We start from the raw sequence: 18,767 nt of genomic DNA, 5'->3' as shown, positions 1-18,767 counted from the left end.
AGTCTATTATAGTATCTAGGACAAAATGTTCCCTATTTTGACACTAAGATATATTTTATCAGAGCAAGCTTTTCAGAAACACTCACAAAGACTTATCTGACTGTAACAGGTTCCCTGCTTTCCCCAGAACTTTAAAATTAATTTATAGTGGTTTTTCCCCCCCACTTAGTCAGATGATGGGATGCCCCACGGTCAGATTTGTCATTTAGGCAGCTGATGTGACACATCCCAGCTCCCTCACACCCTGCACGGCCACCCCGCGGGGAAGGAGAGGAAGGTCCAAAGCGCTGTTGAGAAAAACCAGCGTCTGAAGCCGGAGCGAACTTGGGAGCACTCACAGTACTTCACAGGCACCGAGACTGGTTTTTTTTGGAGGGTGTTTGATAGAAACACCTTCTAAAATTAGCACCTGCCTGTCTGCCAGCTCCAATGGGTGCCGGTGCAATGACAAGGGTTTGACAGGGCTGAGAGGGGACAACATTTTGGCACGGATCTGCTGCCCAACTCATGGCCACTTGTGTCCCGTGGGGTCTCCTGGCTGCGTGTCACCCACTGTGACCGCACAGATCCCAGACGGAGAGGGTCCTTGTCCCCAAGAGTCGTACCCCCAGCTCCCATGGAGGGGGCACATTCATCTCAGAAAAAGCACCTTATCTCACAATTGACAGTCACTCACAAGAGCTTTCTATAAAGGAACGCCAACACATATGAAACTGTTCAGATTTCTCAGCGGGACTGCGCCAAAGATAGTCCCGAGTCACATAAACCAGCCGGGCAGCAATAGGTAACTGGAAGTGTGCCTCACAAAGGGGTGAAGGGGTCAGGGACATGGCCCAGACAACACATCCACTTGCTAAAAAGTTAAAAGGACCAGAAAATGAGAGGAAAAAATGAGAAAAAAAAAAAAAAATCAAGAAGGAAATCATGAGACTCTGGACCAGCTGTTTTCACGCAGACAGACTGACACTGAGCAGATCTATGGGGCTGGAAAGCAGCTCCTGATGCCCAGCAAAGATCTGAGCAACTTTTCCCCAGGTGGTAGAACTGGTTACTCTGAGCTGAGTGCCTTGAAGGCTCCTTGGGAGAAAAACCAAGTTTGTAGCCAGGTCTGTTTGCAGTTTGCATGGAAAACTTGCTGTTTTTCAAAGCCCTACATACCCCAGAGCCTTGAAAATGCCCAGCGTTTCAGTCTTTTTATCACCATCTATCAGTAGAAAAGGTTAAAAGCTAATTTGCTGGATACAGAGCAGTGCTCCTCAGCTGCCTTTCTGTTTGCTCACAGCAGCTTTCCGTGGTGTTGCTTCTCAGCTAATGCCCAGCTCAAACAGACTTTCAAGGGGAAAGGTCTCAGGATCCGTACAAATCATTCCCTGCTCTGGCACACTCATTTCTACAAGCCCCGGTCAACACCAGCCAAACTTCACCGAGTGATCGTGTGTCAAAAAGAACAAGATGAAAAGCAAAGCTGCCAACAGTCGGTATTTCTGAGCTGGGAAGAAAGGAGCTGATTCTCAAAAGCTGCTGGCTCAAATTGCCTCAGTGCTTTAACAGATCTGCTTTAACCATCAAACTTTTTGAAAGTTGAGTGGGAACCTCCTTGAGTGGGCTGTGCATACTGCAAACCCCAGAGCTATCAGCGCAAAGCAATGAAGGGAAGGACAAAAATGCAGCCGGCAGGGTTCCTCGCTGCAGACAATGCAAAGCACCTCCCGGGGGTTATTTTCCCATCTCCAACACCATGACCACCCTGTAGCTCCTCAGCCACTTCCCCACAATTACGCCACGAAAGCTAGACCCGCAAAAACCGAGCATGCCCCCTCTTTGCTAGCAGGCTTTTGAAAATGGGATGTGTTTTGCTCCTAGACTACCTTTTTCCCACCGCGAGCAGGCAAACCCCCCAGGAGAAACCTGCCCATCCTCACCTGCCGCAGGTGCCTCAGCAGCTCGGTGGCCTCCTCCTGCTTCCCCTGCTTCACCAGCACCAGCATGTCCTGGATCATGCAGATCCGCCGGTGGTAAGGGGGCAAGCTGCTGCCACCACCCTTCCCAAACTTCTCGCCGGACTTCACCACGAGGGAGGTGAGGAAGTCCCCCCTTTCCCTGGGGGGCACTTTTTTGCGGTGGTGGGCCGGGGGGCTCTCCGCAGCACTGCCCGGCTGGCAACCCTTGGTCTGCTTGGTGCCCATGGTGTGTGGCCCCAGCTCCCGCAGCTCTGGGGCTGCATGCAAGGGAAGGGGGTTTGGGGATGGAAGCCACGGGAGGGGAGCACAAGGGGGCTGCGGCGTGCACAAGGGGATGGACGGGATGCACAAAGGGTTTGGGAGTGCACAGGGGGATGCACAAAGGGGCGGGGAAGATGCGAGAGGGGGTTAAGGGTGCACAGGAGGTTGGGAGGATGCACAAAGGGATGGACGAGGGGTTGGGAGGATGCACAAGGGGTTCAGAGGGTGCGGGATGGGGCTCGGTGCCCCCGGCAGCCTAGTAGGGGGGTCGGTGCGCGGCGGCGGGGCTGCTCCGCTCCCGCAGGCGGAGGAGGGGACAGCAGCGCCCGGCGGAGAGGAGCCGCGCCGGGGCCCCGCCGCCCCGCTCCATCGCTGCGGGGAGCCGAGAAACCGGGATCCGAGAAGCTTCTTCTCCCGGCTCCGGGCGGCGGCAGCGATGAGAACGGCCGGTGCTCAGCGCTGCAAAGCGGCGGCGGCTCCGCGCAACCCCCGAGCCGCCCTCGCTGCCTCCTCCTCCTCCCGGCGCCGAGGGGGCTCCCCCGGGGCGGGGCGGGGGCGGCCACGATTTGGGGGCAACTGTTGCACGGCGGGAGCTCCCCGGGGAGGCGGCGCGGCTGGGCTGGGCTCGCCCAGCTGGGGGTGCATGCAACGGGGAGGGCTGGGGGCGGGCACCGGGCATCAAGGCAGGGCTTGCGGAGGAAGCTGGAGCCGGACGGGGCTCTTCCTTCCTCCACCGCCTCCTTTCACCCCACAGAGCTGGGGGTTGCACTGGGGGGGGTTGTACCAGGGGGGTCGCATGGAGGGGAGCTGTACCGGGCTTCTATAGCGGGGACTGCACCGGGGCGGCAGGCTGGGGCATCCCCGCCGGTGGTTCCCGGGGAGGAGCACGGAGGGGTTTCCCCCCTGGGTTCTCACCCCAGGGGACCTACGAGCGCTTGGCCGTGCCCGTCTCCAGCAGGGATGTGCAGTGAGCTGGGGAGGTCCCCGCACCCGGCCCCGCCTGTCCCCGCGGCTGCTGCGCTGAGCCCGTCCCCGGGATAAAGCACCGGACAGGGGTCCTGCGAGACCCGCAGGTCCGGCTCTGGCTGCGGTTCCACAACAAACCCTGGCTGCTCCTGCACCTCCTGGATTCCTCCCTCACCTTCATTCCCCTGCGGTGCCCATCTGGAAATCAGTGTTTGTGCCCTACCATCCCCTGCCCCAGCCAAAGTCCCCCTTCCATCCTCACCCAAGCCCTTGCAGCCGCCCCTCACGCACGCTGCTCCTTCCAGCAGCTCCCCATCCAATATTCAATCACTCCTTATCTTCCAGGCGCTCCGCTGGCAGGGCTTAGGGCATGGATTGAAGCTCTTGAATAAAGATCGTGATGAGCAACTCTCTTCTAAACAGGGACCACTCATTTGCTGCAGGAGACTGGTTACTCAAGAGGTGCCTGAGAGGAATAAGCTTTGGACTGATGAGGCCACAGCCCCTCTCCCAGTGCCAGGGGCTGTTTTCCAACACAGACATGCAGCAAACTCTGTGCATCCACCCCCACACCTCTGCTGGGCCAGGGCTGAAGACCCAGCGCAGCCATCGTGCTGTGCAGTGCCCGGCCTGGGGGAGCCATCTCCCGCAAGAAGATGCTCTGGGGGCATTTTGCAACTGTGTTAGAAATAACCCTGAAGCAACACAGGAGAACTTTTTGCCTCCTCTGCATCCCATGCAACTGCACATCCACAAACGCACAAATATTGTGTTGTGTCAATGAATAAACGGCAGCTCTCCTGGATAGCCAAATGGATGGAGGCCCACGTAGTTGTTCCTAAAACTCCAAAAGCCAACTGCTGTAATGCATTTTTACACACGGACCACAAGAACAGCGCAGAGCACCACTGACATCAGTAGGGTTTGGCTCTGGTTTACCACGAGCTTGTGTGAACCAGAGACAGAGCTGGGCTGAGCCACAGTAACCACAGCCCTGAGTAAATAAATAAAACCCAACCTTTGCACTTATGACACCTCTGTCATCAGGGCAGAGAGTTTATCTGCTGCTCCTGATCAGGCTTATTTATAGCACACAGGACAAAGCCAGCAAAATAATAAATAATAAAGAGTGTGGTGTGTATCCCTGTTACACCAACGCAAAGCAAATGCCAAGTGCTGCTGGGTTGGGTTTACACTCCTTGTGAGCAGATGCGACTGCACCGTGATCACTCAGGGCAGCGCAAGAGTCACCTCCAGGCTCAGCGCTGGTGGCTCAATGGTACAAGACCTGCAGATCCCCCAGGAATGCTCCATCTTGGGGTGTTACTCATTTCTATACCTATAAAAGGGTCTCATCTTCCTACAGACCCAAGCCCAGGGCAGCACTCAGCTTTCACACACACACACAATTTTCCATACAGGCTCAAAACACCCGTGTGCAAACTGAGCCCACCCAGTGCCAAAAAAATCTGGCCGCAGCACTTGTGTGCGGAGCAGCAGGTCTGTCCCACAGCTCTCTGACCCGTGAAATATTCTGCTAAACTCTTTAGCAGATCCACAGCCAATATGCATTTTTTCCCTAGTGCAGATGTGTGCAAACTGCAAATTAGTGGATGTTTGTCTAAGGGAGTTTGCTGTCCCCCCGCTCAGTTCATACTCCTCATGATTTCTAATAGTAAGGGTGTGTTAGAAAAGTCCACTATTTTGAAAAGAAATAACTTGAGATTACAAGACCATGGAAAAACAGCCTTTCTCCTCTCCCACAAAACTCAGATTTAAGAACATTCTCACTTCTACATGAAAATGAAACTAAAGCTTCTCGATGCATTATGCAGAAGCCAGGGAACACCTATGCCACGAGTCAATAACCTTATGGAATAAACTGGCATGGAGGAAATTCAGCATCAAATACCTGAAATCAGAGTTATGCAGCCACATTCCCTGACATCCCAGGTGAGGTCCCACCACCAAACCGCTTTGCGCGTGTCTGTGCGTTTACATTTGGTTTCAGCTCAGTCACAAATAAAACTGATTCTTGCTTTGGAGGGCAGCGCAGGACTTGCTGATTTTTCTTGATAAGGATGGAGTGATTAGGATTAATTTTAAATGTCAGCATCAGATTCAGGTTAGTGCTACTCACTATGTTGAAAGGACTAAGCTGACCATAGGAAATATTACTTTCAAGATGGCATTTAAAGGAATTCCAGAGTTAATGTGATTTTTGGCTCTTCCTCACAAAACACAACAGAAAAACCCAAAAAAACAAAACAAAGAACCAGCCTTACCAGAAGACATCACCAAATCCAGCAAGAGGAGAACAGTCTCGCCAGACAATTCCTGAGGAAGAAGACCAAATTGAAAAATATGATTTTAAAAGAACAAAAGGCTACCCATATCCTAAGCATGATTCAATTCGGCTTTGACAAGGCACAGCAGAGAGACAGGGTTGAAGGGCCTTATGAAATGCTGCAAGATGTAATTGCAGACGAACTAAACTCCAGGAAAAATGGGGCAATATAACGATGAGACATATTACATATACTGAGAGACGGTTTTAAGGAGAAATGGAAAAATCTCACGTAGAAACACTTATGTTTCCTCTGGGCAATGGACAAAATCTTCTCATTTTCACCTTTGAATTAATTTGCCGCATTTAGCCCAAGCTAGAAAATGCAAGTGAAAAGGATTTTTAAAAAATATCCATGTCTTCATCCCCCAAAGCAACAGAGAACACAACCTGAGCAGCCAGAGAAATATCAGCACAATATAGATGGAAGCACCATCCTCTTTTTTAATTATTAATATACTACACCTTATTACTTTTACTACACTAGAATAATGGTACCTTGACAAGCGTTTTCAGAGGAAAACAACTCCATTTTCATCAAACCCTAATGCCCTTCCAAGCAGTTCTGCTGCAACAGAAGGAAATTGGGATTTTTTTTGTAACACCCTTGGCCAAACCATTTCACCTCCAAATGCCCCATTCCCCCGGCAAAGCCGGGCTCGCCAGGGGGCCACCAAAATGTGGGATCACCCCATTACCCCACCAGCAGCCAGGGACCAACCTGCTCCCCCCCATGCTTGGGTACCCAATGTGCATGGGAATTGCTGTCAAGAGATGCTTCTATAATCTCACATTTTTCCAGATTCAGGTGCTTTCCCCCTCCAGCACCACCTCTCTCTCCTCCCACATTTCCCATGCAAAATATGTCCAAGCTCAAACCCTTAATCCTGAGAGAATATAAAAATACTTAAGCTGCCGGAAGCAATACATCTTCCCTTCACGTGATGGCTTCAGCCTTTTTTTCCACTCAACAATCTGGATGCCGTGTTTATAGAACCAGAAGACTGTTTACACACTGTCCCAAAGTTGTTTAGCAAGAGGTTAAGGCTGCCAAATATTTTTCTGGAGTCATCTTGAAAACTACCCCCTGTGCTTCCCTTCCAGCAGGATTAAAAAGGCCTGGACCGCTTTCTGCAACTTTGGTCTGGAGGGAAAAGTTATTGAGATGCTTTAGCAGTTAAAAAAGAACTATCAATGAGCATTTCCATGGAGAATTATCCTTTTGTGCTGCTAGGAAAACAGCCAATTCATATATGGGATTGGAAGTCAAATCTCTGTCAAATCTCAGATTTTTCCCTGAATATTTCTCCTGGAGTCACATCCCCTCCCATGCTCCGGTACCCGACCCGTGGTGGGATGTGAACACCCAGCAGTGCTGGAGGGGTTAATCCATCACCAGCCATGCGGTGCTGGGTGCATTCACAGCCATGGAGGGGGTGAAGCAGCCAAAACCAAAGTGACAGGTGAAACCCCCCTTGGGACCAGCCCTGTGTTGGGGTGATGCTTTGCCAGGATCACCCCCAGCCCTCCTGGAGGAGCCGGTCGCTCTGCACCATTTCTACGGAGAAGGAAAAGCGAGCGCAGCGCCCGTTCGGAGCCAAGAGCCACGAGTCGGTTTGACTCACACTCCTGATGCTTTCCAAATGTTTCCCGGCATTCAGCTGTGACGTGAAGACGAATGTTTTGGAGGGGCCGACCCCATCCGTCCCTGCCACAGCCCATCTCTGACCACGTTTGACCTTGGGAAGAGCGGTCATCTGTCATGATGGGAGTTTATTAAGTCTGGTTTGCATGTGCATGTGTCTCTGGATTAAGCACTTGGGTTATTTGCTCTGGTTTCTGCTCGGGATTAGAGCCCGTTTGGTGGAGCTGGCCTGGGGCGATGGATGTGCTGCTGCGAGCACCAGGCTGAGGTGGCTGCTGGGGACAACGTGGGGACACAAACCACGCTCACTGACCCATTTTACACCACAGGCGCTTCCCAACCATTACCAATTTGAATCGGTGGCTTCAAAATGGAAAGGTTTCTCATACCACAAGCACCAACACCCCCAGCCACGCGTGTCCCTGAGCTCCTCAACCCAACCCTCCTGCTCCCTCCCTGCATCAGCTGCTGCTCCAGGACGTGGAGTTCAGCGCCCAAGATCAAGTTGCTGCTGTTTGGCAGCTTCAACCTCATCAAATCTCAGTGTCAGATGCAGGGGAGCGATGCCAGCGATACCTTTACCAACACGCACAATAAACTGCCAGCCGAGCCCATGGTGCATTTAGAGAAAGAACAAAATAACCCCCATCCACCCAAGCTAATCGGGCTGAGTAGGAGGAGCTGAACTCAGTGGTTGTTTATCAGAAGCAAACTGGTTCAAATCCTATTTGTGCAAAGCTGCTTAAACCCTCTTGTTCGGAGTCTTTTCAGTTTGCCCAGTGCAGGGCTTGGATGTGTTTGCTGATAAGGGTCAGGGAAAAGCAACTTTACAGCTCGGGTTTGATCAGCCTCAGCACCTGAGGGTTGCGCTTCATGCGGGTTAGAAATGTGCAGCTCTCCAGGGTTAAAATAATAAATAAATGAAAACAATCTAGGCTCAGTTACCTGCTGCTCAATAGAGCCTGAAAGGACAATAAGTGCAGATGGGAGGGGGAGGGCAACAAATAAATCCTCATAATTTCATCTCGCTTCTGGATTCATTGACTGGATGCGTCCTTGACGAGCTGTGCCGTCATCAGGGGCTTTATCTGGGGTGAAGGAACCGTTTTCAGGGATCCAAAATAGCAGAAAATCTAGGCTTAAGCTCTCAGTGATGAGAAGCAAACTCCATCCTGCGCCGCACAACAGCCTAGTCTTAGTTTAATTGCAAAATTAAGTTTTATCCTCCTCATTTTAACTTTGTTAAAGCTGAAAGGAATTATATTCTGTTTAGAGGAAAGAGCGGTACAGCATGTTTGCCCAAGCAGGAAACCACAGCAAGGTCTGGACCTTCCCAAAGTGATGCTATGATCCGGCTCAGGCACCTTCTCTATTGATAAAACCAAAAAGATCCTTCTTTTGAGAAGGAATAAGCGAAGTCTTTTGTGTTTGCAGTTCAAATCTCTCAAGCGTGGGGTAAAACTGACTTAAATCCAAGACTTGTGGGCACAGACGAGCTTAAACCACAGGATTCTTTCCAATCTGGAGTAAAAATTTGATATTTCAAAAATAACAATTAAAGAAAAACAACAAAAAATCAAAGTTTAAATTCACTTGCGCAAGGAAAACTTTCTGATTTCAGAAACACTAATTTTCCTATGTGTTTACTGGGATGAAGCGACTGGAAGCAAGGCAGCTGGCATCAACATGACACCGTGTTTCTGTTTAATAATGCATCTCCTCCTGCCTCCATCCTCCCTGCCGGGACGGTCCCTGGCCCGGGATGAACCTGGGATGACGTTTCTTTCCACGCTGACCTAACAGGTACCTCCCTGGCGATGCAGAATTTGCTGGGAAGCCTCATCCACAGGATAAAGTAGGCCATAAAAAAAACCTCAACAAAATAAAACCTTGCATTACGCAGCACACCAGCAGCAAGATTCAATTTTGTTTCATTGAAATAATCGTACGTTTTGGGGTCATTTCAGCAAAACACAGTAATGCGAGTCAGGCTGACCCGATCCAGTGTGACATACTCGGCGCTGGCAGAAAACTCGGGGAATTTCAACAGGGAATTTGCCGAGCGATCCCGAGGTCACGGCCCCTCCATCCCCTCCCACCGCAGCGGGAGAGCAGAGCGGGCAAAGGCTTTGCGAAACCAAGCCTGATTTTAGATCATATCAAAAGGATTAATTCCGGCATTAAAATCCCGACTCTCCCTCCATCTGCTCCCCCAGTGCACCCCCAGGTAAGCAGCCCGAATTCCTATCCAAGTTGCCCAAGATCCCCGATCTGTGCACCTGTGAGTACAGCTCAGATTTTAATCCTGCTGGCAAATGCTCCCCTTGTTCTTCCAGTCACCCCCGAAGGATCAGAAAAGTTGGCAAAATTGAGGATTTTCCCTTTTCCAACCCAGCAGAAAAGCCCAGACCCGCGTGCCCGGTCACCAGAGCTCACTGGGTTTGTTCATCCCCCATTCACCATAAGGCAATTAATTAACCAGCACTATATGAGGGGCCCGTGAAGTCTTTTGCATAAAATATTTGTTTCCTGGGAAGAGGGGGAAGGGAGATGCAGCTTCAAACATTCCTTGGGATGCCTAAATAATCCAACCCAGATGGAAAATGTGTTCATAAAAGGAAGATGTTAAATACAAAACAACTGTGGGGGACTGCAGAAGAGCAGAAATGGAAGGGAAACAGCCGGGGCAGCACAATTCGCAGCCTTCACAATGCAGGTGAAATGCAAAATCTGCTCTCCTCAATGCTATTTTTTTTTCTCTCAATAGCCCAAACAGGATTATTTTTCTCATCACGACGAGCGGAGGTTGGACAAGAAAATAACAGCACAAACCATCTGATGAAGGTAAACAGAAGGAAAGAAACTGCAGCTTTCTTAAGGAAAAAGAAAATGGGGCTGGAGGAAGAGGATGCAGGTGAACAGCCCTTCCTCCTTCGCAGGTGGGAGCATCAAAAATGTAGGGCATTTTGGAAAGAAAAGATGAGTTGTGCAGATGAGCTGCAACCCAAAATTTAGATTTAAGATCTGGGGAAAACATAGAAATAGTGTTGAGAAGTTTGGATGTGCTTTCCCTTTACTGTGGGGCTCCTTTTGTGGCATTGCTCAGCACCTCAGTGATGCTGCCTGCAAGAGCAAGGTGACATGAAAGTACCGCAGGATCAGCAGAGCTACATTTTAAAATGCGGTCATTAGACTTGATCTCAGAGCAATTAAAAACAATAGCCACCATCACTTAGCAAAATTAACATTAAAACCTATCACAGAAATCACCCAGGGGCAGATCAGACCTTCATCTCTGCAGAGACCCAGCGCAGAGGCCACGCTCCAAACCACACCAGAGGCAGGAGCTCCTCTGCAGACCCAACATGCTGCCGTGTCCAAAGCGGCATTTTTAGCGCTCTGTGTCATCAGCACAGCGATAACAGCGATCGTTTCACAGCCCTTCAACAACCCAGAGCCTCTGCTATTACCATTAAGGGGACACGAGCAGCCGGGATGCTCAGAAGCTCTTGTCATGGGACAATCAGTTCAGACACTCAGTGATTTATTTTTCTTTCGGTCAGCATCACAAATTAACCCAAAATCCCCAAAAAGGTTCAGCAAAGAACAGATGAAGCTCATCCAAGTGCCAGATGGTAGCAGTCCGGCCCAAACTCAAAGGCCTCTTCCCTGCTTAGTCTTCTCAGCCCTAATCTAGATAAAAGCCCTCGCTTCTTGAGCAAAGAGCTTATTTTCCATGGTAAGAAGATGAGCGTTAAATCTTGGAGAGCCAAGGGAGTATTGCTATTTAGAGGCAAGGATGAGACATCCCAAGACCCAACTGTCTCAGATCTTGCACTAAATGTTCCCCATCTCTTCCTTGTTGACCTGGGATATCACATCCCCATCAGGAAAGAAGAGCCAAAGATCTTCAGAGGAACTTCAGTTGGTTGTGACCATGGCTCAGACCCCTGAAATACCAGTTTTGCCAATGTGTGTTCACATTTTCAGACATTTTAGACCCAAGTTCGTAAGACGATACAAGCTCCTAAATGCTAGGCTAAGCCCACCCATACCAAATCCCTGGGGAAAACCCAAGCGTGGGTCTCTTTGGGTCATTCTGAAGGCTCTTGGCAGGGGATGGAGTCCAGATTTCCATATGGTGCCTTCAGAAGGAAACCTGTGCTTGGACACGTTACCCCAGGGGCACATCTGGCTTTGGGAAGTCAACCCATGGATGGGCAACAGACACCTCAGGGTTTCTCTGTGCTGCTATATGGGAATACTCTGGCCATAAAGAGGAGGAAAAGCTCCTGAAAGCACAGGGAGACCTGCACTCCCAGGTATCTTCTAGTCCTCACTCGTGCTATCAAGGTGGCTGCCAACAGAAACAGCCACATTTCTGCTGCGAGGATGGGACAGAAGCAGCTGCTTGGCAGCTGCAGATAAGGGATGAGCAGAAGGAGGTGATGGGGGGGATCCCAGGTGGGGTGAGAGGGAAAGTTATGGGCCTGAAAGTCTTAAAAGGCAAAAGAAGAAAGAGAAATCAAATCAAAGTTAAATGCTGCGGCTCTCCTCTCCCGCTACAACCTTCAGCGTTGAAATAATCCAGGAGCGCTTTGAATTCCTGCAGAGAGGGCTCTGAACATCTGATTTGGGATTCGAGCCGCGGCGCAGGGCGGTGAGCAGCGGCAGCAGTAACCCGGGGCACGGCGGGGAGCCCAGGGCCTGCCTTTCCTCCTGGCCACCCCGGGGAGGCTCACGAACCTCACCACCCCCACAAAATCCTCCCGAAACACAACCTCCCACTTAACGAACATCGATGCAGGGATGCGAGACGGCCGCCTACAACCGCAGCAGCCTCACACCAACGCTCTTCCCTGCTGAGCGCATCGATCCTCTCCCAACCTGGGGCTCTTTCTACCTCCTTAACCACCAGGGCAGAAAGGTTTTATCTCTGTTTTGCAGCTGAGGACTCAAAGCACGAGGTGCTGTCCAGAAGCCAAGGTCAGGGTCTCTCTCAGATTCACCCAAGCTCATATTTTTGCCACAACAGGAGAGCTGATTTCTTTTTCTTTCCCAATTTAAACCCCTCAACTGCAGAGGCACAACTATGCTTCTTATTCAAGGCTGCTTTCTCTGAACGCACCCCTAGCCCTGTAAAACATTTACCGACCAGGAACAGCAGTCTTCAATTCTTCCTGAACAGTTGTTAATCTCACCACAATTTTTATTGTGCATCATGAATTTTAATAGAAATACACACAAACCCAATCCCTCAGCACCAAGGCGTCAAGACAGGCGAGGTTTGTACAAAGCGAGAGGGGTTACTGGTCACAGCAAATAGCTGTGGGTGAGGGAGAGCCCCGTGGAGCTTCTTCCATCCACCGAGGGCATGGAGCTGCCTGCGACTTAGAAATCATCTTAATCAGGCCCTACATCACAGCAGGGTTTCCCAACTTGGTTGCTCTGTATCAACATTTGTCAAAGCTATGACAGTCCCCAAAAAGTCCCCAAACTGCAAAAATGAAACCAAAGAACCTGCCCATTCCCATCCAACACGCCACACTTCCCAGCCCCTGTCTCCATCCATCCCCACACAGCAGATGACCCCACAGACCAGCAGCCCCCCCAGCATTAACACCACCCCTGGATAAGTAAGGCGAGAAACCCCAAACACAGACCCCAAACCAACCCAGAGACATCAGAGGGATTTCTGGCTTCAATTATCTTTCTGGCGTTGCTGAGTGGGTTCTTCTCTGTTGTATCTTTGTAGGCAAATGAATCAATCTCTTTGGTTTCTCTTTAAGTCAGTCCCAAAAACGCCCTCCCTCCGTTTATAGATGTCCATGCTGGCATGACACAGATCCCCCTTCACACATGAACAGGTTAGTGATTCACCCTCTGGTTCCAGCACCTCAATACATGTTACTAAGGAGCCCCAGAAGAGACAGACCCACCGGAGAGACCCAGCGGGACGCTGCCCGCTCTCCTGGGCTGTCCCACACAGACACAGCAGATCCTGGACACATTGTGCTTCCAGCAACGTGAACATCTGCAAGCTGCTCTCAGGAAATTCAGCCAGAAATAGCAGACACATTGTACAAGAGTCATAAACTTTTTGGCCTCCTGAAGTCACAGCATGGGACTCACATGGAGAACTCCCAGAGAGGTCCCCACCGCATTTACCAGCCTTCTTCACACCACAGCAGAGCTGCGTCAGCACTAAAAGCTCCTCCAGGCCATGCCTGTAGGCAAATTGAGATGCTCTTTGCTTTTGAAGATGCTCTGAGAGATGCTGTTGCTGGAGAACACGTTACTATCTTGCCCGAAGCATGGCAGCAAACAAAAGGAGGTGTGAGCACGGTCGGGTCTCACCAGCACGCAGAGGGAGCGGTGGCTCTAAAGTCACTGAGGTTTCTGAAGTCACCTGCTACTCAAAGCAAGTTATAAACCTGGTTATAACAGGTTATAAACCTGGAAGGATTCAACACCACCAAAAAAGTTGGTTTTGGCAAGTTTCTGTTGCCCATGACCTTAAACACCAGCCTTGTTCACACACAGCAGCTTGTGCCCTTAAGCAAAACTCCAAACCTGTTCCATCCCTGTCAGCCCCCAAGGGCTAATGCTCCCCCCGCCTGGGGAAAGACCACTCAGCTCTAATCCGACAGTTAAGATACTCACTGAACAGCCAGCTCAGCACCAGGAGGCCTCAGAGGACTTAGGGCTTGCAAGAGTTTAATGGAGAAGCCAGCAGCAGACGGCAGGTAATGGGAGAAGCCCCTCACCCTCTGTTTCAGGGCTGCGAGCACCTTCCTGCACAGCGTGTTCCTTCTCCTGGGGAACATCACCGTGTCCTCTCCATCCCATCCCACCCAGGAGCGGTAGCCTGGACTTCATAATTGGGCAGCCATGAACTTTAGCTCAAATTTAGCTCCATCTGCTGCTGTGATACCGTGAATTACTTAGGGGAAGATCTGGATGCTGCAGTAGCTGGCACGTCAACCCTGCTCTCACTTAACCCTCCAGTTTTCAGCGGATCTGCTTAGATCCCAATTCTCAAAGACAGGGAAGTGCTTCTCTAAGTATTTTGGCTTCATCAGGGCGACCGTTCCAGGGGACCATTATCTGCCCCAGTACATTCAGCCACCCCCACCGAGCAAAAGCAGGCAAGCCCCTGCAGCGCTGGGCTCCAGCAAGCCCTGGGCACGGAGGGAGTCCTTCCTCCAACCCGTCAGCTCAAACACAGCAGCTTTCAGGCTGCTCTAATTGACACTGGGGTCCGTGTTGGCCTCCAGCTGTGCCCCGGCTTTGAGAAGGTGACGGCTGCCTTGTGCGCCAGGGTCCGGGCTTCCCCCCGCGCTACAGCCACTTGTTTGTTTTACGCATGTACAGTCATGCCCGGGCAACCGCTTGGCAGAGGGAGCTTTTCTGCTGAAAAAACACTTTGTACGGGTCTACATCCCCTCTGCACACAAAACACTGGGGAGACAGTAACCCCTGCAGAAGGGCTGCCGGGACACCAGGCTCCAGCGATGGGAGAGCGTCCTCGTGCAAGCAGCATGCCCAGGGCAGGAGATCCCCTGCAATGAAGTTTTCCTGTGTTCCTACAAACCATTTTATTCACACACAATGGAATGTCATAAATAATTACTCCCGGAGCAGTGTGTTTGCCAGGAGCTTGCCTCTCTTGCTAACAGCCAGCAGGTACCATGCTCGCGGCATCTTCATTCATGCAAGATCCAAAGTGGTGGGAGAAATGGGAAGAGTTCCCTCATCCACCACAGTTGGCAAACGTGGAGACTGGGACTTTATTTAAAATAAGAGACAGGGAAAACTGAAATCCTCCGAAGAACAGCTGGGTACCTAATTCCTGTGTCTTTCAGAGCAAAGTTAAGCACAGGAGCTGGGTCCTGGTCAAGAGAGACTGATGTCTTGCTGCCAGCAAGAGTTTGAGCCGTCTTCCTGGCAACACCGCCTCTCCCTCCTGATATCACTGTTGATATTAATTTTGAATTAAGACAGACCACCACCACCGTCAGACCCAGGCAGGGCTGAGGTTTATGACTATCACAATGGAGAAAGGAAAATCCTCTCAATACCTTCTTTAATCGATAGCAGGAACAGGCTTGTCTAATTGCTTTGACCTTTGCTTGGTAAGCCTTCCGCTCACCAGGCTGGGCTTCAATGGGGAGAGCCACAAGCCCCATTTATTCCTTACAAATTTCCTGCTGTCTGGGAGCAGGAAAAAGGAATTAATTCCACAGACTTTCCCCAAGCAACTGCAAATGCGGAAGGATCTGTGGAAACTGAACCAAGCCAAGGTATCGGGCTGTCTCTGCAGCACCAAATGTATCGAGGAGCTACTTCTCTGCAGCACTCACCTGGAGCAAGCACCAGTTTGTAGGACCAGCTTTAAGCCAGTCTAAGAGCCCTGGGGATCCTACAGGGCCCCTGTTGCACGGCCTTATCTGGAAGCTACAGGTAAAGCCAACCCTGCTGAAAAATCCCCATCTTCACTTCTACAGCTGAGCTCACTGCACAAACCCCACAGGAGCCCATGAACAGAGATCACTTGGGAACATCAGAGCAAAGGACGGGAGAACCGCTGCTCTTGGAACAATTTTCCATCCCCTCCTAAATGAATCCTCGCCTATTTTAGGGGGTCCACAACATCTGACGAGGATACATTTATCAGGGGAAGCAGGGACCTTTGCCCTACTGCTCCTCACACTCGTTCAGGAGCCGCAGACCCCAACTCCCCACCAAGCAATGCTGCCACCTCCGTTTGGGGTCACAGACACCCCAGGAGGGCTCGGGGTCTTTTCACTAAGGGCCCTTAGAGCTCCAGGCAGAGCCACAAGCTCCTGCTGCTGACCCGAGCACCCAAAAGGCCTCTGGCTGAGCTCTGCTTCGAGTAGGTAGGGTGGCAGCACAGACAGACACACATCCCTTAACAGCCTGCATGCCCTGAACGGGACTCAGGACACCTTGTATCTATTGCTTATTTATTGAGTAGCTTTGCCAGCGTTGATTTTCCCCTTCCTGCCCTTTCCCCGCAGGATCAGAGGCAGAAAGCGGGTCCGTGTGTCCGACACCCCCCCGCAGGACAGACATCCCCAGCCCCGCACAGGTGCCGCCACTGCCCAGCCCTGGGCTCCGCTCCCCGCCCAGCAAAACCAGGCCCAGGCTGAGCTCCTGCCGCCATCTAGCGGTGCCCACGGGGAGAGCGGGGCCGCACAAAAGCAGCAGCATTGCCCCAGCCTTGTTCAGGGCCTCCAGCCCACCCTGCGAGCCCCCCCGAGGGTGCAGCCCCCTCCCCTTCCCCAGCTGACCGTTTTCTGTTTCTCTCAGTGCTCCAAATTATTCCCTTGCAGGAGGTTCAGATTTCTTTTCCTGACACAGATCGGCTCTTGGTTTCTCTTTGTTTCTAGGCTCTCTCAGGTCTCCTGTACTAGCTCTGATCTGAGTCAGGATTGGTCCCTCCTTGAGCCATAAGGAGCACAAACACATTTTCAGGAGGGTGAGGCTCAAAGGTTTGGTGTGAGTTCAGCTGCTCCCATGGCTCTGAGCCCTGTAGCGAGCCCTTAGCCCACTGACCACAGTCCCCTAAACCCTCTGAGATTCCTGAAGCCCAGTTCTGCCCCACAACAGCAAAGGGACGCCCCTGCAGCCCCCGCGCCCCAACCCTCCCCACGGGCAGGACTCACCGGGACCAGAGGAATCCAGTAGCTCCAGTGCAGCCTGTTCACATCCCAGCAGTGACTCCTATCACACTGAACCATCGCACCCAAACCATCCATTTACTGCCTCAAATATCTCTCCAGGGTGCCCTGGGGAGAGAAGTCACCCCAGCGGACAGGGAGCAGCCAGGTGGTGACTGCCCCAGTTCAACCACAGCCTCCCAGCTGAGGAGCAATCAGGGGTGATGAGCATCTCCTGTGGGTAATCACAGCTCCACCTCACAACCTGCTCCAGCTAAATACCAGAACAAAGCCCAACCACCTCTCTCAGTGGCTTTCATGAGGTTGGTTGTCTGTGTTACTCTGCAAAATGGTGAATCCGCCCTCCACAAGAGCGGGCAGTAACCCAGTCCCTTCTGCCCAGCAAATGCTGCTGCCAAAGGAGGGAGAGGGCAACAGTCCAGGGGAAACAGAATTAAACTTGGGGTGAAAATCCTGCTGGGGGTGTTGAGCTGTGGCAAGTGTTGCTTAGATGCATGTAGCCACAACCCCATCTACAGGCCACAAAATTGTGCTTCTTAGCCGCTTTTGCCTGCTAGAAAACAACAACTTTGTTCACGTGGGGCTCTGAGGTGAAATGGGTACAAGGACATACTGGGTTTACACGTTTTTCAATCACCTTGCTGGAGTTGCTCCTGGGCTCTCACCTTCCCCACAGACAAAACAAGTCCACGGTGTCATTTACACCAAGACCACAGGGAGGACATTGCCACCCTCCTGCCTGGAAAGGCCCCTCTTGCTACAAGACAGAGGTGATTACCAGAAGGGATCTTTTCAAAGGATAAATGATAATATAGTGTATTGTGAAATGTTCTATGCACAAACATTAATTAGGTCTATGATTGTCCTACCCTTTTTTTGTAGCTACAGATTAAATCTTCTGTTGTTGTTTACTTCACCGAGGTGCAAGCATCATGTTGCCAGGAGTTAAGAATACATATGGCACAAGGAAATCTATGCTTAGGTCCTCAATTGTTATTTTAACACCCTGTAAAGAAAATATCCTCAAAAGGTATATAGGGAATATAGGTTCTGCTAGGAAGCCTTGTGGGCTGGGATAGAACCTCCCCCTCCCTGGAGTGATCAGACAATCGGATGCATTTTCTAGCTGAGGATAAATTCCTTCTATCAGTAAAGGTCACAGTGCACAGCAGAGCTGTAAAAGCCCTTTATAAAGCAGAAACTGAGACCTACAGACACAATGCAAGTTGCCAAGTCACCCAGGCAGGGCAGGGAAGCCAGGTCTGCTCAGGGACAGGGACAGCGCTTGGCACCGAAAGAAGGTCCAGACCCAGCACGGCCGCTGTTCATTTAGCAGAGTTGTTTTCAACCCAGGGCTAACAGACACCTCAAGGTCAGTCCCCAAAAAGTTGGCACAAGCCAACAGAAAAAAATACCCAGATAACAGATGCCACAAAGGAACCTTTGTGTGCGCAGCTTCTCGGGCATCTCCAAGGAGGATGTTTGTGGAGCTCAGAAATCAAAAGTTGGAAAGTCACCGAGTCGCTGGTTAACAGCACAGGGCGCAAGAGTTTAACAGAAACGTGGGCTTAGCTACAGCTGTATTTGCTCGCTCTAGCGGGGAATTCATCACTAGCAAAATTTTGATTAGAGCTGGAGGGAAAAGGAGAATTTACAGCCCAAATTTCAGCAGCTGCCAGCACACTCATTCCCGCAAAAATTCTGAGAACGTTTCTCTGAAACTCTCCATTTTAAAAGGGCTAAAGCAATTTGCCTGCGGAGAGAAGGCGCTGCTGGGAGACAGATGCTGCTCCTCATTTGCAGCGATACTTTCACGTAATACCAAAATATTTGGCACACAGCACCCGATTAAAGCAATGCTGTTGCTGACGGCAGATGGTACT

The 18,767-nt window shown here is 51.0% G+C and overlaps 1 protein-coding gene and 1 long non-coding RNA gene across 2 annotated transcripts in view; one reads left to right on the top strand and one right to left on the bottom strand.

The window, feature by feature from the left end:
* Positions 1-2,946, bottom strand: part of LRRC75A (leucine rich repeat containing 75A) — a 66,286-nt gene extending 63,340 nt beyond the window's left edge. Inside the window, exon 1 of the mRNA XM_065853408.2 lies at positions 1,923-2,946. Within this exon, the coding sequence (XP_065709480.1) occupies positions 1,923-2,186 (264 nt within the window). The 5' untranslated portion in view covers positions 2,187-2,946. The remainder of the gene's footprint in view (positions 1-1,922) is intronic.
* On the top strand, positions 1,990-4,001 carry LOC139829475 (uncharacterized). Its single transcript, XR_011741950.1, has 2 exons — positions 1,990-2,079; positions 3,612-4,001. It is a non-coding gene; the product is annotated as an uncharacterized lncRNA (long non-coding RNA).
* The last annotated feature ends 14,766 nt before the right edge of the window (positions 4,002-18,767 follow it).

This window comes from Patagioenas fasciata, chromosome 19, assembly GCF_037038585.1.
Source record: "Patagioenas fasciata isolate bPatFas1 chromosome 19, bPatFas1.hap1, whole genome shotgun sequence".
Lineage (NCBI taxonomy): Eukaryota > Metazoa > Chordata > Aves > Columbiformes > Columbidae > Patagioenas > Patagioenas fasciata.
Note: the sequence above shows the minus strand (reverse complement) of the source record. Positions and strands in the feature narration are given on the sequence as shown.